The sequence below is a fragment of the Dermacentor albipictus genome, chromosome 10, assembly GCF_038994185.2.
Source record: "Dermacentor albipictus isolate Rhodes 1998 colony chromosome 10, USDA_Dalb.pri_finalv2, whole genome shotgun sequence".
NCBI lineage: Eukaryota > Metazoa > Arthropoda > Arachnida > Ixodida > Ixodidae > Dermacentor > Dermacentor albipictus.
This window is the reverse complement of record NC_091830.1, coordinates 71,538,655-71,562,377: the sequence shown is the minus strand read 5'-3', so window position 1 is coordinate 71,562,377 and position 23,723 is coordinate 71,538,655. Positions and strand designations below refer to the sequence as shown.

The 23,723-nt window shown below is 45.3% G+C and overlaps 1 protein-coding gene across 3 annotated transcripts; it reads left to right on the top strand.

Moving 5' to 3' along the window:
- The first annotated feature begins 3,213 nt into the window (after window positions 1–3,213).
- On the top strand, window positions 3,214–22,549 carry LOC135899156 (sulfotransferase ssu-1-like). Of its 3 annotated transcripts, none has more exons than XM_065428436.1 (3): window positions 3,214–3,357; window positions 17,358–17,502; window positions 21,614–22,549. In XM_065428436.1, the coding sequence occupies exons 2-3, from the start codon at window positions 17,377–17,379 to the stop codon at window positions 22,454–22,456; spliced, it is 969 nt and encodes a 322-aa protein (XP_065284508.1). In that variant the 5' UTR covers window positions 3,214–3,357; window positions 17,358–17,376; the 3' UTR covers window positions 22,457–22,549. The 3 variants fall into 3 exon arrangements, with proteins under 3 accessions (XP_065284508.1, XP_065284490.1, XP_065284499.1); XM_065428418.1 differs by lacking the exon at window positions 3,214–3,357 and adding an exon at window positions 8,218–8,374; XM_065428427.2 differs by lacking the exon at window positions 3,214–3,357 and adding an exon at window positions 8,234–8,406.
- The last annotated feature ends 1,174 nt before the right edge of the window (window positions 22,550–23,723 follow it).

The window sequence follows — 23,723 nt, the reverse complement described above, 5'->3', positions numbered from 1 at the left end:
ACCGTTTTCCATTTAACGGAAATAATTTTTACGGCCTGTCCGTTCTACGGAAACACCGTTTTCCATTTAACGGAAACATTTTTACGGCCTGTCCGTTCTACGGAAACACCATTTTCCATTTAACGGAAATAATTTTTACGGCCTGTCCGTTCTACGGAAACACCGTTTTTCATTTAACGGAAAAGTGTCCGGCAACGTTTTACCTGCAGCTTTGACCGTAAACTGAAGAAATTTTTTTTACAGTGTATCTCGGCTCTCTACGACTGGTCGAACACTGTTCCCAAAGTGATTTCTGAAACACGGTCGTGCAAGTGCACGTGGTATCTTCAAAAACCCGAGCGTATCACCTGCGGAATCGCTAGAAGCCGTGGCCGGATCGTTTAATCACTCGCACCTATCACTTGCATCATGCAGGAAGCGGTTCAATGCTGTGCTGTGTGACATTTTAAGGTGTAAGCCTTTATATAGTGGCTCATGAGTGTCCGTGGTGTATGCAGGAAAGCGGTGATCAATCACAGCCGGTGACAGTGTGCTTGCATCCCATGCTCGCGGCCACGGCGGCGTCCGTTCGCAGAACAGTTCAGACAACAGCAACAGAGGCAGTCATAGATACGCTTTCACCTATCAGAGTTTAGCTCAGCAAAGTGCCCACACATTTTTTTTTGTTCGACGGCACGTAGGACTGAGCTTGACAGTCTCTCATCGATGGCCGAAACACAAAACTCAAGGTTCGGTTTTTTCAGGAGTGCTCTTCATATATTATATTTCCTATTTGCACTTCCTAAAACGCAGCAATAGGTTGCTCATTTGTTAAGTCATCGCTTTTATTAGTAGGTTCCATTCCTTGGACATCATAACAACAAGCATGTGCAGCTCTTTGTGCTACATTAAAAAGAAGACAACAACAACAACAAACATCGTGCCTTGTAGCATGGGCCTATTAAGGAATTCTGGACATTGGACCTACTCCATTGTGTGGAATTTCACGGCTATGCAAATGCGTAACTGAATGGGTGCAATTTTAGAAAATTTTATTTAAATATATCGGCCCAGTATCAACAAGTTTCAACTGACTGTGCTGAGGGGGCTGCGCTTAAAAATCCCTTCTAACAACATATCTATTGATGCCACTTAGTGGGAACATTGGCGCTGCATTAAGGCAGTATTCTGACCAGGGATGGATGGTTATGTCACACGACAGGAGCAAATGGTTTTGCACGCTCTCGGCAGAGGGAATATTGACTTGAAGAAGCGCCAAATGTAAACCGTAAAGCAATTTATTGCAGCTGAAGTTTGAACGGTAATCGCAGAGCAAGTGTCATCCAGTCTGTTTGCACGCGCATGTTTTTGCGAGGCAGTAGGGAAGGCGATGAGGATAGAAATAGGGGCTTGTTGGTACGGCATATCTTATTTTGTTATAGCGCAAGCTTGACAAGGACAAAAGAAGACACATCAGACACACACAGCGCTACTTTCAACAACAGGTTTATTTCTCGTTCTCGTCGCTATATATACACCCTCGACCCGTCATACACCACGTGTAACATATTTGGAAAAATAAACAAAAGATATAAACTGGGAACCACACGTAGGCAGTTTCTTGATTCACATATTCAAAGACATGTACACGTTCAACGCGAACAAAGATAATTCAGCTCTTTTGATGATAATGAAATGGAAGTTTTACTGACGCATGCATCGCCGAATGTTGCTATGTGTCTGGCTTCTATTATCAAGCGCGTCATTTCACACCTGCTTCTACTCATGATCACTGTTTCTTTAAATCTTGGTCTGCACTTGCATCTCTGGCAATGGATGGCAAGAAAGCCGTCAGCGGCCACGTTGTTAACTTTGTTACTATGTTCTCGTAGCCTGTCATTTATGCATCTACCTGTTTGACCGATGTAGGATTGTCCACAGCTGAGAGGAATACGGTATACCACGCCGGCGATGCAATCAACGAATTTGAATTTGAGCAGGTGCACGTGTCGAGCACTGACATGAACAAAGGAAAGGTTGCCGTCATCCCCTACATACACGGATTCTCCCATAGAATAAAGAAGATTGCTGGAAGGAGCGGCATTAACGTTGTGTTTTCGCCACCTAATAAATTGGTCAGCCTCTGTAAAACCACAAGGCCGGAAAGAATCCCACGTAGCGCATGCGAAAAAGAACATAAAAACAAATTTGTTGATTGCATCGCTGGCGTGGTATACCGTATTCCTCTCAGCTGTGGACAATCCTACATCGGTCAAACAGGTAGATGCATAAATGACAGGCTACGAGAACATAGTAACAAAGGTCAGCCTCTGTAAAACCACAAGGCCGGAAAGAATCCCACGTAGCGCATGCGAAAAAGAACATAAAAACAAATTCGTTGATTGCATCGCCGGCGTGGTATACCGTATTCCTCTCAGCTGTGGACAATCCTACATCGGTCAAACAGGTAGATGCATAAATGACAGGCTACGAGAACATAGTAACAAAGTTAACAACGTGGCCGCTGACGGCTTTCTTGCCATCCATTGCCAGAGATGCAAGTGCAGACCAAGATTTAAAGAAACAGTGATCATGAGTAGAAGCAGGTGTGAAATGACGCGCTTGATAATAGAAGCCAGACACATAGCAACATTCGGCGATGCATGCGTCAGTAAAACTTCCATTTCATTATCATCAAAAGAGCTGAATTATCTTTGTTCGCGTTGAACGTGTACATGTCTTTGAATATGTGAATCAAGAAACTGCCTACGTGTGGTTCCCAGTTTATATCTTTTGTTTATTTTTCCAAAAATGTTACACGTGGTGTATGACGGGTCGAGGGTGTATATATAGCGACGAGAACGAGAAATAAACCTGTTGTTGAAAGTAGCGCTGTGTGTGTCTGATGTGTCTTCTTTTGTCCTTGTCAAGCTTGCGCTATAACAAAATAAGATAAGCAGGGAAGGAGAGAGGGTGTATATGCGTGTGCACGCCTTGCGCGTGCGTGCCGGCGTACTTGCGTTTGCCTTTGTATTTGTGTTTACATATTTGAATCTGCGTGCGCACGAGTGCATGTATGCGTGTGCGAGCATACGCGCGTTTGCCTGCGCGTGCAGTTCCATGTGCGTAGGTGCGTACGTTTTTGTGGGTGTGTGCATGCGTGGGCGTATGTAAATGTGAATGCGGGCGAATGGAATGGAATGAAAAAAAAAACTTTATTGCTCTATATTTCAGAGAGATCGGCGGTGGCCCGGTGTCTTCATGTCTTGAGTCCTGGCCGCTTCACAAGGTCGGCGCCCCTATTCCAGGGCACCGCTGAGTCTTGCTGCCTCGCAGGCGTGCTGCACAATTGCCCGTTGTGCTGCGAGCCCGCTGCTGGTGAGCATGCCCTCCCATTGTTTCGCACTTGGGTTATTTACTTTATGAAATGTGAAATTACGCTTGCATTCACACATGATGTGGCATAACATGGGGGTTGCCCCACACCACGGACATGTATCCCTGTACTGGGTAGGGAACATTTTGTGTAGTGTGTGCAGGTTGAAGAACGTACCTGCTTGCAGTCTTCCCCAGCCGGTTGCCTCGTGTTGTGTGAGCGATGTGTGGGGTGGGGGGTATTTAAGTCTCCTTCCTCTGTAGTGGTTAAGTATTTCTGCATACGTCGGCTCCACCGTTAAGGCCCCGGGGGCTCTAGGGTTTCCGACTGCCCTGCTCGGCGCGTGAGTTCGCAAACTAGGTTGTCCACCCTTGAGTTGGCCTCTATCCCGGTGTGTGCCGGTATCCAGAAGATCCTATGTTTTATGTTTTTGTTAGGATGCTCTGTTTCGAGGAGGATTCTCAGTGCTTCCTTACTAACTCTGCCTTGTATGCAGTTTCTGCATGTTGCTTTAGAGTCTGTTGGATTTATCAGAGATTTGTTCCTGCGGTAACCTTCAGCCGCCGCTAGAGCTACAGCGACTTCTTCCCCCTCCGTTACCGTACATTTTCTCAGGGTCGCGCTGCTAATTGGTTCTCCCGTGTGGTCTACCACTGCTGCCGCGACTATAAACATTCTAGTGTTGCGGTCCCATGGGTATACGGCTGCGTCTTTGTATACTTTGTTTTCTAGTATGGCTAGGTTTCGTTCTACGTAAACTGCTCGTGCAGATTACGTGGATTACGTGGATTACTGGCGGCGCGGAGAATTGGGTCCATGTTTCTCAGTAGGGGGCTTATCTCCAGTGTCTGGCGAACGCTGTCTGTGATGCTAGCTGCCCGATCCTCTATTCCGTCTGTGTTATGCCCTATTCTTTTTAGGAGCTTGCGGCCGGTGGCAGTCTGCTGGAGCCTGGCGATCTGTGCATTGAGCTGTCGTGTGTATGTGTGCGTGTTTGTGTGTCTGCGGGCGTGCGTGCGAGCTCCTGTGTGCGTCAGTGTGTGTGTGAGAGAGAGAGTGAGCGAGCGAGCACTTCCCCACTTACATCTACTCTCGGTGATGAATGGGATATAGAGTTTATTCAAACCTATATTTAGTGAAATCAACGCAAAAAAAAAACGGCTGAGCCGTTAATATCGCCGTCCCAGATTTCGGCATGATCACACCGTCACCATCGACACGGCTCCCCTGAACAGCTACCGAGGTGTCCACTTTCGTTAACTTCCTTCCCTCGGCGGCAACGCATTGTCTTGATGCCAACGACACGCTAAATCTTCACCATCGTTGCTTCATGCGTCGCTTCTGCGTCCGAGCGAGCTATCAGCGGCACACTTTCGCTGCTGTATTGACACTAAAGCTTTAAAATGCTTGCTTTTGAAAAAAAAAACAGCGTGAATAAAAATCGAAAGAACACTTGCCACAAGGAACATGCCCACGGATCCATACCATTAATGACACGCCAATAAAATAGGTGTGGTCAGGTTGACTTTACAGGTTTTTCAGGGTTGATTGACAGGCTAGTTGGTTCATTATTACAGAAAGAACAGCGCTTCAAGTTGCTAGGGCAGTGTGTGTATGGTCCTTCCTTTGTGTCCCGTCTTGAAGTACTGTTCTTTAAGTGACTTTACAGACGTTCTTCTTCTGCGTCAGATGCGCTTTCCGAGAGCGTTTAATTGGAAAATTTTTTTTCGCATGGCTCTTACAGAAGCATGTTTAATAAAAATTTCTTCGCTCGGCTAGATGATGTCGAGGACGGGCTCCAAACTACTCTTCTTTTGCCACCTAAGATCAATTACTGAAAATTTAATTACCGTAGATTTGTTAATTACGCACACAACTTCTCAACTTACTCCGATCTAGAGGTTACCAATCTGAACACTCGAATGATTAAGTGATGTGACGAATATTTATATTAGTTGAATTATTTTGTTTAGTCCAGTTAAAAGCAGCCGGCATATTGATGATGCATAGGCTTATGATATTGCAAGTATGAAACCTTGGACAGGTTTCCTTTGCGCAAGTCAAGTTCATGAGCTTAAACTCATGTGCCCAACCGTGCTCTTCTGCCTTTACAGCCAATTCTCCTACTTTATACTAGAAGCACCTCAGTGTTACGGCACATTACAAAAGGTGTGCGGGAACATTGTGCGCGCTCCCGATTAGATTTCTGAGCGTTGATGGCATCAGGCTCGGTTTCCTGGCATCATCAGGAATAAAAACAGCTGCCTGGGGGAAAGCATTGGATGCATTTTAAATACTTGGCAACACATGGTGTAGTACGATAGAACGAAAAGTACTAAGGTATTAGGATGTGGATTTCGCTGTGTATACTTTGGCTGTATACTGTTAAGAGCTACAGAGGAATATACTGTGATTTTGTGACAATTAATGTTCATATACGTACAGTCACGTGAAATATGAACTCCGACACAGTGCCAGTAGTGGAACTGGCCCCTGGACTTCAGAGCTACATTGAACCACGAAATGCTGGCTTGACAAGTAGCGATTTCTCCCATTGTTCTTTCGTGATGGGTGGAGAGGCGTCAAGGTCTAGGCACAGCCAGAGCATGTCTTCAAAAGAGTATGAGTCATGACCACATTTGGGGCATGACTGTGAGTGGTCAGGGTCCATCCTGTTAAGGGACCGAGGGGGGGTTACGAACGGGTTTGCAGATGTCTGAGTGTGATAGCAAGATATTTGTTCAATTTGGGGTGGGGGTTGGACATGTCTTCCTGCTAGGAAACAATTTCGTGGAAAGTACATAACGGAGCTTTGAGGATGTCCTCGTTTCTAGCCTGGCTATCCGTGACAGCGCAGTACGTGAAATCACGCCCTCTCCGTGGGCCTGCTCGTTAGGATTATATCCGAGTGGGTAAATTGAGCCATCTAGATGGGCTGGGAGCCACGAGATGTGGTATCTTCCTCCGCTGCTCTCCTGAGTTCTTTGACGTACTTTGTTCACAATACTGTTCGCCTGTTCAGACACGAGGGCGGACGAGAAAGATCTAACCGCCGTGCGCGAGTCCGAGACGACGATAGGGTGAACTTTTGAGCTGTGAAAAGCCAGAGCGATCGCCGCTTCCTCCGCCACCTGAGCAAACTTCGTATAAATAGAGGCTGCATTAACCACGTCTACAACAGAGACAGCGAAGTTATCCCCACTGTCATATCTGGCAGCATCGACAAAGAGGGCGTCTAGTTTCTGCTAATTGATTTTTCAAAGGATGGACTTGGCTCTCACGAATTGCCAACCCTCGTTATGCACTGGGTGGATGTTTCACGAGACGAGGACAACCATGATGCGAGTTCTAGTTTCCCGGGTCAAGCTAACCTTGGTCGCCGGTTCATGTGTGGGTTGGATACTCACTTGTTTTAAAATCTTTATCCCTGGCTTAGTGGATCATAGTCTCATTATTTGAGCCGCTGTGTGAGCTTCTATTAGCTCATCGGTAGTGTTGTGGAGTCCTAGCTCCAGCAGCTTTTCGGTGCTCGTGGACTGCGGAAGGCCGAGCACGCACTTGAATCCGGTTCTGATTAAGGAGTCGAGTTTGACTTTTTCCGCCTTACCCAGATTAAGGTACGACAAGATATAGATAACATGACTCGGGAAGAATGCCTGATAAGCTCTGAGCAGGTTGTCCTCTTTGAGACAGCCTCTTCTATTTGAGACGCGGGCTACAAGTCTTAGGACATTACTAGCCTGTCGAGTGAGCCTGTTAAGGGGGAGAGTTCAAGGACCGTGTTTGAAAGAAAGTCTTCCGTAGCCTCCAACTTTGTAACGAGTGTGCGAGCATGGCTAGCGAGCCGCCCGGCGCACAGATCGTGATGTCGACCGCATCAATTTAGAATGATCTTGCCTACTTAAATCGTGAACTCCGTGCTCGATTCTATCACTACAACCCGTCGTGATTTCATTTCCATCAACGTATGACAACACATGTCTAGTTGTGAGTCCCGTCACGCACAATTCGTTGTTTTATTGCGTAATTTCGTAAAGAACCAGAACCAGCCACCGGGGCAACCTTGTGTGTAGTGCAAGTGGCTGTGCATAAACCAATTCTTAATAACGCGCAGCCGCCGGCAGCTAGAGTCACGTGGTCGTCGGTTGCATGGCCCAATGTTTAACACACAGAGCGCAGAGCAAGCTGGAGTGAGGTACAAAACGCCAAAATACCTTCCTCGCACGTGATCAGCTTCTGCGTCGTGACGTCAGCATCACATAAAGATCCTGGAATACAAAACGGAACCGGCCGGCAGAAAATCTCTTATAGTAAATCATTTAAGGGACCTTGAGGCTTGTCACTGATGTTGGTAAAGCTTATAGGTCGCGGACTTTCATTTAACGGTAAAGTAAAAACATGCTGTCGAAATTGTCCTTCCAGCACTGCTTTGCTTTACCACTTGATTCCAGCTTTCCTCCAAGTAGATTTAGGCCGCTTATGAAATACATGCTAACAATTAGGCCATCTTCGCGTTCTCCCGCAACAATTATGCGCCTGCATAGTCCCAGCCATTAGGTGAAGGCACAGCGATTAAAGTATGGAATGCTGACCGGTAAGTCCTATCGCGAAGCCACCCTCACAGCTGACGCAGTAGGACACCGTTGACGCGATAATGCGTAGAAACAATACACTCCTAGGCCACACTCGACGATATCTCTTCCGTGACCGTTTTCAAGTTTCTCGCTTCGAGTGTGCACAGACCTTTGGTTTTCTCGTATCTCTGTCGATGATAAAGACAAAGAGCGTGCAGTCACCGCCCCGGCGTGGAGGCCCGACCGCGATAACCAGCCCCGCCTCCATTCCGATGCTTATAGTAGGGAGTAGCGTGGTCGCTCCTCATTAAAGAGAGACATCGGTAAAAGAAGGCAGCCAGTCGAGGAAACGTTCCCGGTTTCATTTTTAACTCTTCCAGCATTCTAACGAACGCATCCTTCAGTAGCGGCACTGTCAACGAAAGCGTTGGACATCTTCACGTGGGTAAGAATAGTGGCCAAATTTCTTTCATCGTGGTACGTATCATTGTAGTTCACTGCAGTATAAGTTTATTCCTTGTTTTTTTTTCTTCGGGAATCGTGCCTGTTCTAATTTTGTTTTGTTTTTTCACACGCCGTGCTGGCTCAGGGACTGCCAGCGTTCCTTCCAGCGGTACACCAGCAACGGCGTAGTGCCAAAGGCATCGCGTCAGGATGTAACACACACCGCGTATCGCAACTCAAACGTTTCAAAATTCCCCTAGAATGTTATTCGGATCGCCTGACCATACAGTAAATGTATGACCCGGCGAACATTATTCGCGAGAAAAGTTAAGCAGTGCCATTTAATAAGTATATTAATTACATTATAACTTCAAGTATACAAATCTTCACGGCACATCTTTGTAGTGTAATGTTCAACGTGATCGCCATAAAAGGCTACTTCCGTTCTTATACAGTTCAAAACGACCATGTACGCCGCGATATTGACCTCGAACTACGTTTTGAATTTATCTAATTACTCACGCAGCTCCTGGAAGCGCAGCTCCCGGCGCAATACTCCTGAGACGTAGCAGCACGAAATGAACTGAAGCTGATGTCGATCTTCCCGCAATATTATGCAACTCCCTATAGGATGCATAGTCACTACAGCAGCAGATACGAAATGGACTGGTTTATCGTACCGTGTAGCCCCGCTTCAGGTTTCTCCACCCTGCTGTGACACAGAAGTGTTGCAAAGGGAGCCGTGTTTCGTAGTGTTGCGTGTTCAATCAAGTAAATTGAACCAATAATTCAAGTACAATTATTTCGTAGAGCATGGCCGTTTTAAACAGCCGGAACTTGAAAGTAGTCTATTATGACAATTTGCTTCAATTTTCAAAATAAGCGCGTGCCCTCATGGTGAAAAAATGTAATCATGAATTAGTTTAGTTTTGAATTGAGTGTTTTCGTTGTTTTTTTTTGCAAGTGACGTCAGATTAGATAGAATTTTTGTGTAGCGGCGTGATTTGCGTAATCACCGTGGGCTTTCATTCGAAAAACGTGGTCTAACTAACCAAAAGCTGCATAGAGGAAACTCCAAGGTTGGCACAAAGAAAACTTGCCTATACGTATATCATACACGAGACCTTTCCCTCATCCATGAAAATGTAATGTCAGGTCGCAGCCCTTCGAATAATTGTTCGGCATGCTATAATCTATCGCAATGCGATTGTCGTCACAGGACTGCGTCCTCTCTGTGCTGAACAGAAAGTTGAAAATACATCTGACTAAATCCCATTCACCTGGCCATTCACCTGAAGTGAAGGTTTTCATTCAAGCTAGCTCACAATTCTGATTCCCTGACACGTGGTATACCACGCAGTCTAGACTGCGAGAACCTGGGATGAAAGTTAGACGACAATTGACATCAAATAAAGGTAAAATGTAATCTCGTCAACCACAGGCTGCGAGAAAAGCTATTGGGTCCGCTAAATGGGCAATTCATTGCTCAAACTTTTGACACGCCAGACAACGCTACATCGTTTACTGCTACCTCATTTACGAGGTAGCAGTAACTCGCTACCTCACTCGCTACATTTACTTATTTACTCGCTACCTCGTTCACGTACAACGCTACGACCTTTTACTGAATTCGCTCTTGTCTACACAGTCTGCATATTTATCCGGCTGCCAAGATACAGTACGCTTCAGTAATCGCCTTGCTTCGTGCCCTGGACGGTACGAAACTCCAAAAAGCCGATTCGGAACCCCGCCCAACACGTCATAAGATGATCCTCGTAAATATAGCGCTAATGAAGCCTGCAGCTGTTTTTCTGTAGTTGAGCAGAACAGGCCCGAAATAAGATTTTTTGGTGCGTTCCGCAGACCTCTATCGTTCAATGCAATTTCTGTAGGCACAACTTTGCTAAAGCGCGAAATCATAGAGTTCGTGCTTACGATTGAAGTGCAGATGAAACAATTGTGCACATTGCACGCACTGTGAGAAGAATCGGCGTACATATCCGAAGCTTTATTAGCCACCAAGGCAAAATGGCGCATTTCGATAAAATGCGCATCCCTCATCCACGAAGGTGGACGCTTGCCGAAAAAAAATCCTCTTTGGTTTCACCTTTCGAAAGTATATGTAGAGCGAAGCAGTTGCCGAGGTCACAAGCCACCACCACAAGCGACGTACGGTACGCCCGCACTCTCCTGTCCGCAACTGCAGCATGCACCCTCATTCTTCTAGGCCCTGCGCCATGCGCAAGTACATTATTGGACTGAATGAATGTTTAAAATTAATATCCGTCAGAAAAATACGTGAAGTACGACTTACACGCAAGCTGCCGACATGATAGCTTCGGATTGATATTGGAACGTTCGAGAAAACGTAAATCTGTTGCGCGGGAACAGAAAGACAATGCCCTTTCTCAGCCGCCATTTCAGCTGTCGTTTGAGGTCTGTCTGAAGGACCGCGGCCCCTAGGGGGCAGCACCGTTAACACAACTAGCTTACATACCTATTGTTGTAGGTCCGCCACCTATAGCGCAAGGCAGTCTTGAACTAATTGAATATCTCAGAGTAGAAAGCGTCAGGAAATTCATTAAAACACTACTTATGCACAACCTGCAAACATGATAGCATAGGATTCTAACTCGAATATACGAGAAAACTTCATTCTCTTTAGTAGCAATAACTACATTTGGACGACTTGGTTCATCTTGAGTAAAACTTGAAGCAGCCCGAAGAAGACGAAGACAACAACCGAAAACACGCACAACAGAACAGCGCTCGTTCTACAACTCTGCAGCGCCGGTTGTGTGGGTTTTCGATTCTTGCCTTGTCTTCTTCACGCTGCTTCAAGTTTTAAATCTCTTAGGCGGAAACTCAAACAAAAAGCCGTCCAGCTGCCGTTTTTTTCTTGTGAGCAAAACCATGTACGCGGACACGACAAATCACCGACCAACTAAAGGCTAACAGCTTCGCTGCAAAAAAAAAATTGTTCGTGCGGAACAGAGGAAGGCAGATCGTGACCCTGACTCCGCTGTAGAGTCGATTGAGCGAAGGACGAGCGCGCGTCCACTTCTTCGTTTTATTGCGCTAGAAATTATATGGACCCCCCTGGAACACTTCTGCGGTGGGCGTCGGCGTCGCCGTGACATTCCGTATAAAATTCAAGGGTGATAAAATCGTCGCCGCGTATATATATATATATATATATATATATATATATATATATATATATATATATATATATAGCGCAGACACACCGATGGGTTCGATTTCTTATATATGGCCATATAAAGCCAGCAAACATTCAAGCGAAGGAACGCATTGAGGTGTCCTTGGCTTTATTGTTTGCTGACTTTATATGGTCACGATTCACAAAAAGTGAGCCTCTCAGTTTCATTTCTTCACACACACACACACACACACACACGTATATATATATACATAAATATATATATATATATATATATATATAGACTTGTGTTTCTTTATTTATTTGATTTCAGTACTGCTGCTCTCATTGAAACGCGGCTTACAAGCTTACAAGTCTTACAGGCTACAGGATACAGTCTCACAAGGCAAATATTTTACACGATAAAAAGGAATTGGCAAACGTGAATACTTAATGTGGCAGGAAAAAAAAATAGCTGATGAAACAGACTAAGCACGAATACCAAATATCAACCAAGCCATACTTCGTATTAGGAGGCGTCACAGAAATAAATGCATTAGTTATCCAAAGTAAATCATCGCGTACAAGAAACATGCCGAGCGGGTAGAAATGCGAACTTTCTCGTAAAAAGGGGCCAAGTTTCACACTACGACAAACCACACACACCGACAAAAAGAAAATAAGTGCGAGCACACGTAGCGACAAAGCGAAACTCAACCTGTTAGTGTTGATCTGTTTCTTATATGCGTGCAGTGAATTGTGATAGCGGTGCAATTTCCGTGATGGTAGGGTCTAGTCTGTTTCATTCAGCTATGGCGAGTCGGAAGGTGGAGTACTTAAACTTACAGAGTCAGTAGCGATGTCACCGCCATTGATAGTCGAACCTACGACCATTGGTGGGAGTCGAGAGCACCAACTTTGGTTTTAATTAAAGCCAAGTGAATTAAGGCACTCGTACCCATGACCTTTAGTGTATGTCGAGCCCTGAAGTTTTCTCAATCGTTAAATTCTTCAACCGAAACTGAATGGCACCAAAATTGATACAGCCACCATTGGGGGTCCAACCCACTTCCATTGGTGTTAATTAAGGCACAGTTAATTAAGATAGAATCCATTTAGGCACTCGAACTTAACACATTTGGTCAGAGAAAAATAATATCAGATGACAACGCATTCGAATGGTGTCAAGTAATTAAATAACGTCCCCTGAGTGCACAGGGTTTCGCCTTCATCCACTTTAGCGTTCGCTAAAGTGACTGTGAATTTTATTTGAGCAGTTAAAACAGGAATTCTAAGCTCGCACATTTTGGGTTATTTTTTTACATTTTTAGAAGCACTCGCCCTTCTCAGCCTTTTGCATCGCCGCTTCTCTCATACCATAAAAAGAATTGTGTTTTTCTTTTTTTTACGTGTCTAATGCCAACCAAGGCGGCATTTCATTGAGTTTGCCACTAGGGAATACTTTTTTTAGCTAGAGTGCTGAACGTCGCAAGAATCTTATCTCTTTGCCGGAGCATCTTGTTGTTGATGGTACTTCGCTGGAATGGTGATCTGACACACAGCCCCTGACGACCCCAAGAGGCCCAAATCTCTTTGTCGTTTCAGCGCTGGAGACAGCGAGCACGGGAGACCGGGCCTCTTTCACCGATACGGCGTATCTCGTCCTCACCGAAGTTGAACACTGCGCTGTCATCAAAGGACACTGGCAGAGCAGAGCTCCTTTCGCACGTGATCAGCGCACAAAGCAAACGACCTCAGAGACAAAGGCTAGCATTAAGGGAAACCTGCACCGAACAATCAGCGGGTCATTCTAGCGTACGGATACCCGACAAGCACGAATGCGCCGGTGCAAAAAAATAGCATTGCTCCTCTTAGGGCAGTTTGTCTGCAACCGTTATCTGCTACACTGGTTCGAAGGGTTTGAACAAACATTCCATTGTATTACTGCATTCGAGATTACGCACGCAATCTTCCACTTAACACTCTACACTCTGTGCTTCCGTATGAGTAGCACCACAAGCGTAAGACATTGTTGAAATGGTGCTCGAAATATACGGCTGATCTCTCCCATCGATGACTTTCTATTTTAGGGTATGCATGTGTGCATGGATTATGTCTGGGGACAAGCAACGTTTCTTTTTTCGCACCTGAAATGGAAATAAATTAGGCTGTTTTCCCTGTGATATCTACGATTCACTACGCAAAGATTATTGTCATTTTTTCGGCTTCGGAGCCTCCATTAAGCATGAAACTTTTGTAATAATTTTGACATTTACGGTTCCTCATTTAGTTCTCGAGCTTAGGCACCGCACCATGTTCTTGCTTTCCACCGCACATTTGGATCCGACCACGGCACTTAAAATCAAATCAGTGATGTCATGCTCAAGAGCACAACGCCACTCAGTGAGCAACCGCTGCTGCTATTAGTCGTCCAATATACGGGGGTAGTCATTCTTAACTTTCGCGAAATCTTTAAAAATCGTCCGTTGCAGATGGCTCTATTCCTTGAGCTGGAATATTGAGAGAGCTGGACATGCACGAGCAGTCGAAACACATATTCAGCTAATTACCAAGAACTTAACAAGGATTTACTAATTAGCTGCTACATTAATTACTTTATGGCACAGGTGGCAGCTTACCAATTGTCCCCGGTGAGTTTGCAAGGTGTCTCCACTTTAAATGTATTTTCAGAATGACACCAGTTTGAAGATATGCGTCATCAAACTGGCTGTAAAAATTCACGGTTGCTCAAATTATTCTTTTGCGAAAACGCTTTTTTATGCATTGAAACATAAAAGTAACTGGAACGTCCATGCACTTCGTCCCAAACTTTGGTAAATATTATCTTGAAACTGGTGTAAAACAGGAAATTCATTTCAAGTGGGTTCATCTTGAAAACACGGATACTACGATTCGTAAATTGGGACATGTGCCGTAAGGTCATTCATTAAGAAAGCAATTATTGTTAACTCCACCTTTCCAACTCTATTATCCACATTTCACTGTCCACCTACGTCCATGTGTTCCACGTCAACTGTGGCCACACCATCACTGCTGAAGGGGCCCTTCACTACGTTTGGGCTATTGCTTGAAAAGTATCGATCCGCCTACGCCGCTATAAACCAGCTGGAACTTCAAACAAGCGCCCCGCTTTCTGCCTCTGCACAATGATGCAGAAACTAAGGCGCGTGAGTAGTTAAGGTTGCAAAGCTAGCGACCCCCTCTGGCCGATTTTAAAGACGCTTCACGTCAAAAAATCACACTGTGGCAGAAGTAGTAACACAGACGCAATGCGTCCTTTCTATCGCACCTATACTTCAGTTTGCACACCAGTAACATCAATAGCGACCACTGACTTAGGCAGCGCTTCATCATTTATATAGGCGTACCACCGACGCAAATGTATCTGATGGTCAGTGATTTCAAACACTACCGAGTGCCTAAATAACATGCCCACCTAAGGTTGGCGACGCGTTCAAAGCCACAGTAATGACGCTGCCCCTTACAAATCGACAGAAAGTTCATGCGCGTTGACAAACACCACTGAGCACGGGTGCATAAATGATGCGTAAATAAAATATGGCACTGGAACTCGATAGCTTGAGCGAAAACCCGTTACTTTTCTTTCTTTTCGGTTCAGTTTCGGAGTGAAAGAAGGTCGCAAGCTTCCACACAAGTTCTGGTTCGTGCTAAAATAATGTCATTCTATTTTGTTTTCTTGTTCTTATTTTTCATTTTCTTGGTTCAGTTCCAGTTTGGTACATGGGTTTTCACTGTTACTGCTGATGTCTTCACAAGGAGACAGAAACGACCAGAGACAGAAATTTTGAAAGACAATTTTAGTAAAGGTCATGTCAGTAAATTTCATTGCCTGCATTTGTGTATGTGAATAAATATTGGTAGCAAACCAATGTAAATGTCATCGAATACTTTTTAGTAATTGCTCACTTCCTTTCGTCTGGCAGCAAGTGGTCACTACAAGCAATTAAATTTTTGTCTTAAATAATTGTAATGCGTTACCTTCTTTCTTCTCTAACGTGTACAAATCTGACTGATGAAATACACACCCAAGGCGCATAATTTTATAAAAAAGTTTTGTTTGCCTTCTTTCCCAGAGTTTGGTGTGCCTTGGTTGGGCTCGGTATTTCGCCGAATAAGATTGGGCAATCGTAGATATAGCTCAATGGAAAAGTTGGTCGAGCCTGGAGACAGCGTCACAGCGAAATGAGCGTATGGGCGACATTGCGATCTTCGGTCACGTGGGTTACGTGGTTGGGAGCCTCTGCGCCCTGCTGTATTGCCTGGCAGGCACGGTAGCGCTGCGCTGCAAAACGCTCTGTAGAAAATGAACAGTTGTATATAATTTAATTACCTGCTTCACATAAATTTCAAATATTTGGTTTGGATCTGCATATATATTTTTATTGAAGTGAGAAGAAACGATGTGATACGGCAACCTATATACTTACCCATACCTTCCGCAAGGAACCCAGAACGAGACGAAAGAATGCTTCGAATTCAAATATATGCTGGAATTACGTGATGCAATGCGCCTCGGACGCCGTGTTCCAATGAAAAGTTCTTTTAAAAGCATGACGCGAGAACTGGAGAGCAAATTAACAATTCGCTTGCCGCTTAGCTCATGCTTGAAATACAGATCACTGCGAAAATACACTCGCAGGTTGTTTTGATTGGGAAGCAGTGCGCCTCTTGAGATGGCCGAGCGCACGGACGTACAAGGGTACGAAAATCCGGCGTGGCTGTGCTCGTTCTTGTCAGCACAGTGTCCATTAAACACGGGGCAAATGATGTCATTGTTGCACTCCCAAAGCTATTGTTAACTGTACTAGGATGACCGAGCCTCCCCATACGCAGCCTGCTCGCAGCTACGCCGAAAGATGGCAGACGCGGTCAGCGTTGCCGGATGACTAGGCGCTTGCAATATGTTCGAGGAATTACTTAAAAATTTGCAGCACTGCAACTATTGGGTGTTGTTCTAGTTTTACATACGGCTAGCACTTTCGGCTGCAAGTAGCTTTTTAGACTCGTAAACAAGACGAAACACACAGATCGGCAGCAGTAACACAAAAGAATTATTGCAGAGGATCACTAATCACCAAGTACACAAAACAAAATATTGATGTTCCGAATAAAATGTGTTAGTGATTCTGCTATTGTGCAGTTTAAAGCAGTAGTTTGCAACAACACTTTACAACAGTAGCCATGTAGTTTGTTCCCATGTGCTATTACAAACGGGAATAAGGAATTCTTATGCACACTGACATGACTTGCTAGTCAACGTATGACTACACTGTGATCTCCTTTCTGGGTGTCTTCGTGGGACCTGTAGGTAGTGTGAATGTGACATCTGAAACTGACCATGGCAAAAGAGATAGACAACTTAGGTCTTAAATAATTCTAGGTTGTGCAAGAAGCTGAAGGCTCGCTCGAGTAATTTTGCCTGTTACAGGAATCAGTCCTGGGTAGTAGCAGCATAAAAATTGTGCTGCGAACTTTTGAATTCTGTCGACTTTCTTTATTTAAATGCTTTCGATAGGGACGCAAAATTATATGTGCATACTTCAGGGTCAGTCTTACAGGTTTTGTAAGTATTTAGTCTGCCTTGCAACATGGCATATATTGACTTCCTTTTTAGAAAGCAGTTTGCCTTGGACTTGCTTCAACTAAGGGACCACCTTGGTACGACGGCTGTACCGTCATTTTGGTGGAGTCAACGAAAAGCTTTGAATATTGACGCGTTTGTCAAGGCGCGAGTGCGTTCCAGGAAATGGTTTCAACGAACTTGCGCTATGATGTCTTTCAGACCCCGAACCAGGAGCGTGATGGCTTCCGACGACAAGAAGCACCGTTCCATGGTAATTGATGGCATTCCATACACCAGGTTCGTGAATGAAGAACTTTTCTTCAAGGCGAAAGAACTTAAGCTGCAGGAAGGCGACGTGGTGCAGGTGAGGAAATTGGCTTGCTTTAAAGAGACCCTGAAATGATTTTGGAGGTTTTGTACAAACATACTGAGCCATTAGAGTAGGTCCTTCTGATCATTAATTGACGCATCTAAGTGCTCCGTGTAAAGCATGTAATTTATTATAAGCTTTGAAAAATGTACAACGCTGCCGATCGCAGCACCCTACTCTGCCGAATTTTCAGCCGCCCCTGCCCATATGTCCTAACTCGTCCAATTGACTTCATGTGGGCGAGCTCTCCGATTGGCTGCCTAGGGCGCGCCGTCGATAATTTTTCGACCTTTGTGGTGAACAAATGATGTTCGTAATAGTTGGAATGTTAGACAATTTGTTTCTATAAGAAGAAAGTAACAGAAAGAGAATGCACAAGAACAATTTCTCGCTACACTTAAGGACTTCCGGCACACAGCAAGTGTCATCTGCTTGTGTTACAATGTGCTCCGTGTTTGCGAGAGCTACTTAGTCAGTGTTGGTCTTGATCTTTCCTTTTGCGAGCACCGTGGTTCGCCCTTCTTACATTGTGGGCTGCAAAGGTAGCGACTGCCAATATGTCAAGCTGCGACATTGTTTCCCTCTGCAAGGTAGCACACGAGTGGAGTGGCTGGAGTGCATCGGACCATCGGTATCCGATCGGCGCCAGGATTTCCGTATTTGCAGCCGTCACTTTACGCCGGAGGATTACTAACACAATAGTGTTTTGTGGTGTCCGGTATTCGGGCAAATGCAAGTGCGAGTGGACTGGGCTGGGAGTGTCAGGGGATGAGCGGAGGTGCAAACATGAGCGGTGTGCACGGTGCAGCCACCAGGTGGCACAGAGCTCAACCACACACAGTTGCAGTAACGAAATGTATTCTTTGCTGCTGGTGTTAATTTTTCGCAGGAGTGTAATCGTTAGCACGTGGTTCTTGTTATGTTTAAAATGTTTTACACTTGGTTAAAACAATATTAGCTCTTTGCCTGGCTCGTTAAGCTCTGCGCCAACGGGTGGCTGGACCGTGGAGACCGATCAGGCAGCTCCACGTACGCCTACGCTAAAGTTTCTTCATCAGCTTGAGTTTATGCCTCCAACGTTCCGTTGAAACGCCCAGCTCGCCTGTGGTTACCGGAATACCAGACACACTCGGCGCTGCGACAGAATGCACGCAACGCACGCTGCTTCGATAGCTCTCGCTTGGGGTCGACTGCCAAGCAGCTGGCGGAGAGTTTGGAGAGGCTTCGCGCGCTCGCTCCTCGAGAACCGGAAGTAGACGACACGACGTGCCGTCACGACGCAGAGCCAGTGAAGGCACAGCTTAGCCCCGATCAATCGGCGAACGAGTTGAGGAGAAAATCATGTCTATAGGGAGAAGAGTAACTTGCAATCGTCCATAGCTCTCTTAATGTGAGACGCTTCGCACTAATGGGGGTGCGAATGACCTACTTTAGCTGTACACTACGCGTCTACAAAATTTGTCCGAATCCTTTCAGAGGCCCTATAAGGTCTTATGCTTGAAATAAGGGACAAGCAACGGACACAGGAAAGGACCAATTTCACGTTATGTCCATATACTATCTTAAACGTCTGTATTCTTGTTGTACGCTCTGTAATACGTAACACTAACACTGAGCATGATTACTGTCCTTTCGGGCCTTTGCAGTCGTTCGCTCATGACAAGAGGAGCATTCGCAACATGAAAGTGGAGCTCTTCTTATTTCCCACGCTATCGAGCGGCTTCTGCACTGTCTATATAACATGTGCATTCACTCTAGATGCAGATAAACGGCAATGGTAAATATATCTTCGTTTTTTACGGAGTAGAAGCTCACGTACTGGCATAGATACGTGGCGCGTCGGCGGCACACATATTCATTAGCAACAACCTGCTTTCCTCTGGCTAAGTATTTTTCTCTGCTGCTTATGGGTGATACCTAAAGCCCGGACTTCACGGAAATGCCTATTTCGTCCTGCACGCCAGGGCCCCATCATTTTGGTGTACGACCACAAATTATGGCGTGGTTGAACAGGGTCTTTAGAGTGCCTTTGAATGCATATTTTTGTAGCTTGCACCTATTATGCCTATTTTGGATTCTAGAAACTGTAAATGCTGTTTTGGGGGCTCTTCTGGTGTTTTCTGTTCATAGCATATTCTGTTACTTCTTTTTACAGTATATGACAGCGTTGACAGACGCTGTTGCTAATGTCAGCACACGGGAGATGTCGCCTATTTGCATTGTGACCTTGCACATAAGTGCTCGCGTTGTCAATGTTCATTGAGATTTTTCGGACCTCTCACTACGTGCCAGTGCAATGCCAGATAAAATCGTCATGAAAAGTCTCCTTCTGCGGCAGGGAATACGCAACTCCGTATTAAACTGCAAGCGCGCAATTTTTCAGAAAAATTTGTACAGTAGACTGTAGAGTCGAAATACCTAATTTTGATTTTGATTAGGCCGTATGTATAGTAGGCATAGTTAACCTTGTAACGTCTGACTGAAATACCTACTGTGGTAGTTGCGCAATACCCCCGCTTCGGCGCCGCCACTCTTCTATGGCCGTAGGGATACACAAGCCCATGGCGGCCAAGGTAATCTCGGTGAGCAAAGCGCTCTATGCCTCACTTTGTCATACCCTCCTCTTTTTTTTTGAATAAGCAAAGAAATGCATGATAAAGAGCTCAGCTACATAATAAAAGAAACACCTTGCGAAGCATAAAGTCATCGTACTATAGAAAACAGAAAGAAAGAGTTATTGTGAACAGCTCGTGAGTTGCGACACGTCTACCGCGCCCAAGCACATGCCCGATGCTCCCTACGTTTGTGGCAGCACTTTTTCAATAGGTTTGTACGCAGGTGCACTCTCAGACGAGAAACGTGATTTTTTTCTATTTAAAGCAATTTGAAAGGTTCTTAGACGCGAACACATGAATCCCACATTGTGTACGCTCAACGATAAAACGATCAATTTGCCTCTGTCGATGTCGAGTGCTCGTATTCAGTCAACAAGTTGATTCTGAGGGAGAAGAGGGGAGCACAGTCTTGAACCGCAAAACCTAGAAATAACAATCATGTGTTACTGTTCTTGTATATCTTAGTAACGTTTGCAAATGTACACTATGCAACCATTTTTGTATTTCTGAAGCACTTGTTGACTTCAATACATTACGCACAAATTTTAGCTTCTTTCTTTAATCATTTAGGAGCACCTTATGTTTTTCGCACTTGCTCCACTCGATGCGCCATTGTAAGCAGGAAAGATATTAAAAATATAGCACACTATTCCCTTATAGTATTGCGGCATATCAAATAAATAAAAGGTGGCCTCTTCTGTGTACAGCAAATTCGTGTCAAGTGGTTTTCCCGATATTATGGTTGCCTTTCACACATCACAGGTCAATGCTATGTCAATTTCTTGATGTTCAAATTGGCTACACATCCAATAACTCAAACAGTCATAGTTTTCGAACAGTTTCTAGTGCCTATTCCTTTCCCTATCGTCCTTGAAGTCACGCCTTTAGTGCCTGTATAACACCCATAACGCCCACATTTTCAGTGCCAAAATATTTTGTGTCTAGCCGTAACTATCCCTTACAGAAACGATGTACCTCTGCAAGCGTTGCTTCAGCCCCTTAAAATTTCATCCTTTAAACGTAAGTAGCAATCCCTGTGTTACTTCCTTTGCGTGGTACTGTGGCTAACACCATGCATGTTTGCTTGCGAGGTCGTTTCTGTTTTGGAAAAGGATGTACCATCGGACGCACAGAAAGGGATATTCGCTGGTTTTGACGATACGTTCGTTATGTTAAACTTTCCGCCAAGCCCTGCACGCTGCTGCACAGGGCAGGCAAATAATATTTCAATTACACGTGTCACTGACGTGTAATGGGGGCTCCGCATTAGTTATGATCGTCTTTTTTTATTTAGGCGCGCCTATATCTAAGTAAACCCACTAACGTTTGTTGCATTTCGCTCCCATCGAAATACGACCATCATTGCCGGAAATGGGATCCGTGACTTAAGGCTTAGCAGCGTGGCACCATAGCCGCTAAGCTGTCGGGATAAAGGCGGTTTAAGCTCCGTAGCAAACTCGGAGCACTAACGCTGTCTCACTGATGCGCAGGTGGCGTTTCCGAAATGCGGGACACATTGGGTGCAGCAAATCATACAGCTGATTCTTCACAAGGGAGAGGGACCACGTGACTTCGAGGAGTTCGTCAAGCGGTCTCCCTTCATCGAGTTCCAAGGCGAAGAAGCCATCGAGGGAATGGAGGCACCACGAACGATGCGCACTCACTTGCCATTTCGTCGTCTACCGTTCGATCGGAAGGCAAGGTACGTCTACGTTGCACGAAACCCTTGGGACACTGCCATTTCGTACTATCACTTCATGGCCACGATACCCGACTGGGAGCTGCGAAATGCGAGTTTCGACGAAGTGCTAGACGCCTTTATAGACGGACAGTCCGGTTTCGGCGACTACTTCAAGCATGTCGCAGAAGGCTACGCTCACAGGGACGAACCTAACGTTTTCTTTATGACTTACGAGCAGCTAGCGCGCGACAAACGCGGGACGATCATCAAGTTGGCCCGCTTCCTCGGCGAAGAGCACGGAAGTCAACTGGAAGACAACGACGACTTGCTTCAAACTATCGAGGATCGTAGCAGCGTGACATATATGAAAGGGTTTCTCAAGGCAACTCACGAGGAACTGGCCCGCCTATTTGTCAAGGATCCCGAAATCCTAGCCATGATGGCAAAACTAAAGACGGAAGAATCTAGCACATTGTTAAAGGAGGAAGTCAACTTTGTCCGCGTTGGGAGGGCCGGTGGGTGGCGCGAGACCTTGACAAAGCAGCAGCTGGCAAGAATTGAGGACAAGATACAGGAGGCTTCGAAGGACTCAGACTTCATGAGCCTGTGGGCGAAGGAGTGGCAGGACGCCAGGAATATAGCCAGCGCTTGATACAAAATTTTTCATGACACACAAAGGGACCTCTGAGAACTGAGCTCGTAGAGATGTAAGAACTGAATGGCTATTAAAACTTACTACAACGGCCACGTGTTTGCGTAACGACCAACTTCACAAGAACAAATTTCCCTGATGCACTCTAAGCAGGTCACGGAGAAATTTCCTCGCTTGTTATCTTTGTTACCGCGGCACTAACAAGAGTCGCCTGCATGGAAAAAGGCGTTTATGATCGACACTTTGACATCGCAGGCTTCGGCCGCAAACAGTCATTGTCAAATGAACACGAGGGCACCAGGCGATGCCGTAATAACGGCGGCCACACTTTTATCACGTCACCGTTGGCAGTTCAAATGTCAGTCCTTGCAAGCACGAATTTGGTGTTCGCAAGCACTCGCATTTGAAACCATCAGGTTCGCCGTCATTGGAATCCAATGCATAGCCTTTACGTCGGCATTGGGAACTACTGCTTTAGGCTGCTCGCACGAGGTGCCATGAGGGCATAGAAGTCAGCACCAGTGCTGAGGCACGTGCACATGTGAGAGGAAGTTGCGAAACCGTATTGCTCCGCACATTTGTTCAGCTCCTCGGTAGCATCTTTTAACGAGTTCATGTTCTACAATATGTCTTTCGAAGCCCGTGTAAATATGGTCTTAGTTATATGCGGACGTTACAATATCTCATTTCAGTATTTCTTTCTGTAATAAATCTATTTGAAATGCTGTATTGTACATTGTCTATAGTTAAGTTATTCAGAAGCTCAGAATGTAAGCCTGCTGAAGTTGCATTCATTGAAAAGGTAACTATTTATTGAGCATAGGCTACCTTAACATGACAGCAATATTAATATAGGGAGTCAGTATTCATGGATACAAATGCCGTATTAGACTAGCGAAGGTATACAAGCACTCTAAAGGTAAAACGAGTGCGTTCACACAATTTGTCCTCAGTAAAGAAAATAGATCACTCCTAACATACCCACGACGTTCCATGATACTCATTCGGCCATGCATATACGACACTCCCAATTTCCTATGCTCATAAGAAAATTCGAGGGAGTTTCTACCAACGCAGTGATATAACCAGCACAGCACTTCCTCTTGAGGCTCCGTTGGTGTACAACAAACGTTCCTGCTTTCTTAGCTGCAAACGATGTCTCAAGCGCGTAGGGGTGGTGGTGCTACATTGGTACACGGCATAGACCTGTGATACGGCCTCATAGCAAAGCCCGAACTCCGTAGTGTTTGTGTACTACATACGGTTA

What these genes read in the sequence shown, in the direction of transcription:
- LOC135899156 (XM_065428436.1), top strand. Translation starts at nt 17,377, where the DNA reads ATGGCTTCCGACGACAAGAAGCACCGTTCCATGGTAATTGATGGCATT. An exon ending in AGGAAGGCGACGTGGTGCAG is followed by an intron (nt 17,503 to 21,613) that starts GTGAGGAAATTG and finishes ACTGATGCGCAG; the next exon opens with GTGGCGTTTCCGAAATGCGG.